A 6,795-nucleotide genomic window follows, 5' to 3' on the forward strand; every position below is an offset into this window, starting at 1 on the left:
AAAATGCGACTTATACGCGACTTATGTTTTTTCCCCCCTAAAAAACACTTTTTTTATACACGTAGCATATTTTAACCATGCAGCAAACCGTTTTAAATAATTTGGTAAATTACTGAAAAAATAAATAATTAAATGACTTTTTAAACCATTTAACTGATTGTATTAATCGGTCAAAATTCTTACCGTCGGTTAACCGGTTAAAATGAACATCCCTAACAGTAATGGATGGATGGATAGATCACAATATTTATCAGAGTATCACTGAACAGACTTTGAACAAAATGCTGGGTTCATGTCAAAGAGATTGTATTTAACATGCAGCCACAGGTTTCATCAAAATTCACTTGTCCATGGAATGCAAACCAAAATCATTCCGCCCCATTACACGTGTAAATCAATAGCCGTAGCCCTGTTATTTCCTACCTATCAACCTTTCTGTCTCAGCCGTAAAGATACCTTTGTGTCGCTACCTTTCAAAACATTACCACTATGGCCGGCTCGCCCAACATCCCTTTTAATCATACAAATAGGGGGAAAAAAAACAGCAAAAATTCACCACATTCCTATTTGGCGACTAGACAGAGATAGGAAAGGGCCAAATTGAACTCCATTATGTGCTTGCTTTGCCACACCTCAACACATTTAATTTGATTTTTTTCTCATCAGATTGCTTGGGAAAAGAAGAGGAAAGCAGGCTTGTGCGACAGAGAGTACGGTAAGACTGGAAGCCAACTGTTAGATGCAGATGGTCTGAGTGTCAAGCCAGCACACAATGCACAGAGCAGGACAGGAAGATAATAAACAAATTAATGACACATAAGGAGAGAATGCAGGAACGAGAGAAGCATAGAAAGAGATGAATGGCTGCAAAAAGAGACATAACAGAATGAGTGATCAACCCATCAGGGCGTATGAACTCTCAGCACATCTGCTCAGTGCCCACCGAGGGTGAGCCGTCTGCATTTTCCTTAATCTCTGACACAAATCACAATTAGTTACTCTGATCTCTTAAAGGGCTGAGCTGAGACCTTTTTGTCTGGAATATAAGCAAATCAATACAATACATTATGCATGCCGGGCAGGCAATCTCACTGAGACCTGCCTTGAGCTGTTGAGCTAAATCTGGACTGGGACAGGATATCAGAATGCCCGATGCTTGCTTTCATACGAGAATGCGTTTATTAATCAAAACTATGAATTGTAAGTCCTTCTGTGACTTCTCACGTGCTAAAGATTGTAATCAGTGGCTGAAAGGCAAAGAGTCGGAGTGGAAGAAACAAGAGCCTAGAAATCCATCTTTGCTACTCAACTCTGAATGACTCGTATGTAACTCATATGGAATTTCCAGGATAATTCTTGATTAAAATGACAATCCCATCCATCTGGGACAGTGTGCGGGACATTTGGGGATGAAGAAGGAAACTATTCCTCAGAGCATTAGGAGAACTTTCCATTAAGATGATCTTAGAATGGTTAATCAGATCGTCTTTAATGGGTTTGGAGGAACATTTTTTATTTTTTTCGCTCAGATGTTGCTCTTTTATAGCTTAGGTGAGTTAATGGACTTCAACTCTCTCAGATGTTCTGCTAGAACCCCTTACGAATATAAAATAAAAATATACACAAATGAGACAACTGTTGATGTACAGTAAGAGTTTAGAGAAATTGTGTGTGGATAGCATAGCCCATATAATTAAGACTTGAAGGAATTAATATTTAATTAGAATATTCATATTTGATGAGAAAAGGTCTGAGCATCTGTTAAGGTTCACTCAACATTCACATAACCAACAGTGTTTGACAATACTAGCCAAGGTGGGCATTTTGACATATTTTATATTGTATATATTGTGTGTATTTGACAGTTTAGGCTCACACCTGAAGCCCAATGTATAGTTTGGTTGTCCGTGTTTCGCACTGTCTAGAAGCACATGTACAAAAAGCTGCCTGGGGAAGAGCGTGAGTTCTGTTTTACAGCTTAATACGCTTTCTTTATAATAGCAAGCACATCCCGCAGTATACTTTTTACTAGTGTTAGGCCCGAGTCCATCTTTTCAAGTCCGAATCGAGTCCTAGTCTTTAAAGGGATACTTCACCCAAAAATGAAAATAACCCCATGATTTACTCAGTCAATCTATTATTTAGTCAATCTCAAGTCCTAGTTCATTCATAATTGCAGTCCGAGTCCAAGTCCCAAGTCCAAGTACCCAAACTCTACTTTTTATGACAGTCACGCTACATGTTTGGATGTTAAGTTTGGGATTTTAAGCAGGGGCGAAAATGCACCGCTGTAATGGAAAGGAAAATAATGTGGCACAATAATCGTTTTATCTTGATTATCATGCTTTCATAATTGCTGGAAGCTAAAATCTAAATCCATAAAAAATTCGATTAATCGCACAGCCGTAGCTTGAGTGATTGATGAGATGTCTTCTGAAACTCCATGAGGCCTTTTTGTCTGGAGAACATTTAAGCAGGAGACTTCAGCAAACGTTTGCATTTGCTCTCCATTTAATCTAATTGCTGGGAGAAATAATTGAAATATTAAAGGAAACCTATTGTGATTTGTCATGTACATCTACAAGACTGAAGGAGTATGAGCAGTAGCAGACCTCAAATCAGCAGTTGACATCACACTTACCAATGTTTACTTCATCATCCGTTTCTGCATCACCAATGCACTCAAATTGGAACTCCTGTAAAGACTGGGAGAACTTCTGCACGGCTGCCGAGAGGTCTGAAACAAAGAAAAAGAGATTTGAACCATGAAAGTGTAACGCTAACTAAGAGTTAAAATCAAACTAAAATCAAAGCCACTTCAGTCAAAGGTGTATCCTCTTTTCAACACGACACCATGGGAGTCTGTATAAAAAGGCAAATACAGAATCCTCACTCCCTGCTGAGAGTAAATTAGTTCTCATTTGGAGTGCTAAATGTACATTTCAGTCATCAAAAGTGGGTGGAAGGGACTTGAGCAGGAAATGCTAAGCAACTCAATCAAAAACGGTAATGAGACTGCAGAGAAAAGCCATTTCCTCATGCCTTAAAAGAGGTGATAGACCCGACTGCTCCTCCAAATACCAAAAACGCTTTCAAAAGCTTTCCTTTAATTTTCTTCTATTTCAGCTTTTTATGCATCATACAGCTGCATCAAACAATTTGTGTTCAATTTCTGCCCACTTTTTGGCCTAACAAGGTCGAGCAGAGAGAAATAACATTTCTGTAACTTCTGGCACTTTGAATCTCACGTACCAAACATACATACAGAATGCAGAGTTCAGGGAGGATACAGAGAACACTGCAATCTCACTTATAGTAAACACTGGAACATTCCACTTGCAGGGTTCAGTTCTAATGGCTACAGATTTTATGTGGATACATTAGCCATGATTCCTAACTAAAGAAAACATTGCAGCAAAGGGCAACAGGATGTAATGTGATTTTTCCCACATCCCATAAAAACAACACAGCACATCATACATTTCTGTAGCCTTTTCCCCCTAAGGTCACAATTTTAGTCAGTGTTTCTTGCACACAAAACAGTCACAGAATTACAGGCTTCGTACACATTTTTACCAATAAATTTTGACGACTTCATGACTTTTGAGACAGTATTCATGACCTAATGTTCCATTATTTTACAAGTATACATGTAAAACAAGAATAAATATCTGTTCAAATTTATCATAGCATATGTTATCTAAAATTAATGACTATTAATGCTTATTTGCTTTCTATTTGTTTTAATAATAAGTGCAAGTTGTGACTATGCCAGACGTTACTCCACGCAGAGAACATATCACATCACTGAATATTATTAGTTATTTAACCAATATTAACAACTAAACTCAGGACCTGCATTTCATTTAGGAAACAGTTTAGGTCTAACATTAGTATTCAGGTACAGAAATATACAGAAATTGAATAAACTGTAAATTAAAAACAGATTAATCTTTAAAATTGTATTTAATTATTTAGTCAAGAGCAGTGATCTTTTTTTGTCTTTTGTTGTTTGATTAACATTAATGACAGACGGCACAGCTTTATTAGGCTGCTGTCCCTTTAAGACCGACTGCATGGATCCAATAAACTGATACACAATGGTTTTCTTTCTAAACAACTGCTTACATTCACTTAAAGGCACAATACTGTATGTAAGTTTTCATCACTAGAGGTCACATTTTCAAAACAATAACAGAGGTGAAGCTTGATGATGATGATGTGAGATGTCGTTTTCACCATCCAGAGATGTCCGAATCATGTTCACGGATGAATTAATTTTTATTACCTGTATCTTCCAAAGTTATTCAAACAGCGAACAAATTATACAGAGAAAGCAAGCAAAGTACATTTAAATTGTCAAGGAACAGTATAGGGCCTTTCGCACCGCAGGAACCTTTTCATAGTACCAGAACTAATTGTGGAATTAAAAACAGATTAATCTTTAAAATTGTATTTAATTATTTAGTCAAGAGCAGTGATCTTTTTTTGTCTTTTGTTGTTTGATTAACATTAATGACAGACGGCACAGCTTTATTAGGCTGCTGTCCCTTTAAGACCGACTGCATGGATCCAATAAACTGATACACAATGGTTTTCTTTCTAAACAACTGCTTACATTCACTTAAAGGCACAATACTGTATGTAAGTTTTCATCACTAGAGGTCACATTTTCAAAACAATAACAGAGGTGAAGCTTGATGATGATGATGTGAGATGTCGTTTTCACCATCCAGAGATGTCCGAATCATGTTCACGGATGAATTAATTTTTATTACCTGTATCTTCCAAAGTTATTCAAACAGCGAACAAATTATACAGAGAAAGCAAGCAAAGTACATTTAAATTGTCAAGGAACAGTATAGGGCCTTTCGCACCGCAGGAACCTTTTCATAGTACCAGAACTAATTGTGGAACTACCCACTTTTTGGCGTGTTCGCACCGCCGGAACTGGGAGCGATTTTAGTACCGGACTGCCTTTTTCGAGAACCAAATTAGCTCCTACTCCGGAGCAGGGTCTAACCAGCACAACTGGTACTAATCGTGACGTAAGTAGACATTGATTGGCCAAACGCGTATGAAAACGCCCTCACCCGCCATTATTTAAAACGCTGTGTAAACATACTGTAAACATTGTGTCAACTTATTTCGCAAGTATGGAGAACAGCGATAGATGGACGGACGCTGAAGTGCAGGCACTTGTAGCAAATGTAGCACTGCCAGTTGTCGTTGGAGATTCTTAGTCCTCCTTTCCGTTCTTTCAATCGCTTTACGTATACGTCGACTTTCCATGTCCATTATTGTGAAACCCGCGAGACACAACAAACACACAGCTCCGATCACAGCGTCCTCCTGTTGTTAATGTTGTTCTTCTTTGTTTCTGTTGTTGAACGCCGCGCACAAATGACGTCGCTGTCGACCGGCTTACGTCACTTCTTAGTACACACTCTCGGTGCGAATGCAACCCTTTAAATGGTACTGGGAAATAGTTCGCGCAAAATCTTCCCAGTACTTTAGTACTGTACATTTAGTTCTGGAACTAAAGCGGTGCGAAAGGCCCTTATGACTGACTAAAGTCTAAACACAAAGTCTAGCGCGAGTTTAAGCACTCTCAAAAAACTCATAATCAGTAAAGCGGTCTATACACTGTATGATGAATGAATCTCCTACATACATCATATGTGCATCTGCACTTTGTTGTTTATGATGTAATGTTGCGAGAGAGCAAATTTCAGTCAGCAGCAGCGCTCTGAACAAAAAACTCTGGCGTTTCAGCGATGACTCATCTGAACGCCTCTGATTGGGCACTGCATTCTTAAACTCAACAGACTCAAGTGTGATTGGTTATAAAAAGAATCATAGTGCAACATTGAGCAGATCTAAATTTAATGCTGCAGTCAAAACTTTTAATTTAATTTTCATTTTATTCGTGACAGCCGTGATGGATTTAGTTTAACTGTACAGCAGCATTTTTGTCCACGTGTGTTGTCATAGTTTCTACAAGCGGAAACCGATAGCAAGGATATCACGTCACTGATAGGCGACAATGAACAGGGATGAGTCATTATTTAAAATTTGAATTTCTCTGGATTTACAAATCCTTGGAAACTTTTGGGATAACATAAGTACACAACTGCATGAAATATATCACACTGTGAAAGTGGGATATTTTATTACGAAAGTCTTACATACTGTATTGTGCTTTTAAAGGGCTAGTTCATCCAAAAATGAAAATTAGGCTGTGTTTTACTCACCCCCGAGGCATCCTAGGTGTATATGACTTTTTTCTTTCAGACGAATCCAGTCGGAGTTATATAAAAAATTGTCCTGGCTATTCCAAGCTCTATCATTGCAGTCAGCGGGTGTTGCAGTGCTTCAGTCCAAAAGAAGTTAAATAAAAAGCGCACATCCATAAAAAAAAGTGTCTCACATGGCTCCAGGGGGTGAACAAAGGCCTCCTGTAGTGAATCGATGCGTTTTTGTAAGAAAAATATCCATATTCAAAACGTAATAATCACTTTAATCTAGCTTGCGCCAACAGTTGTACACAGAAGCATCTCCGGGCGGATGACATATGAGGTCAGCGTTGCGCATGCGCCGGTGAGTCTCGTGAAAACCAATGTTTGTTTACAGGATCAAAGGAAGCAAAGTTTCCTTACTTTAGCAAAGGAAAACCAATCTCCTCTTGGCTTATATCGAAATCCTCCGACATTCTTCTATAAAAATCCTCGTTTTGTACTTCTAATTAGTGACCGTTGTTTTATTTCGATCTCTCCGCGTGCGTCACTTCTGAGC

The 6,795-nt window shown here is 38.4% G+C and overlaps 1 protein-coding gene across 1 annotated transcript in view; it reads right to left on the reverse strand.

The window, feature by feature from the left end:
• LOC107709814 (rho GTPase-activating protein 42-like) overlaps positions 1 to 6,795 on the reverse strand; it is a 135,822-nt gene that overhangs the window by 95,840 nt on the left and 33,187 nt on the right. Inside the window, exon 2 of the mRNA XM_016514440.1 lies at positions 2,642 to 2,737. Coding sequence (XP_016369926.1) covers positions 2,642 to 2,737 — 96 coding nt within the window. The remainder of the gene's footprint in view (positions 1 to 2,641; positions 2,738 to 6,795) is intronic.

Source organism: Sinocyclocheilus rhinocerous, unplaced genomic scaffold (genome assembly GCF_001515625.1).
Source record: "Sinocyclocheilus rhinocerous isolate Xijiao unplaced genomic scaffold, SAMN03320098_v1.1 scaffold4918, whole genome shotgun sequence".
Lineage (NCBI taxonomy): Eukaryota > Metazoa > Chordata > Actinopteri > Cypriniformes > Cyprinidae > Sinocyclocheilus > Sinocyclocheilus rhinocerous.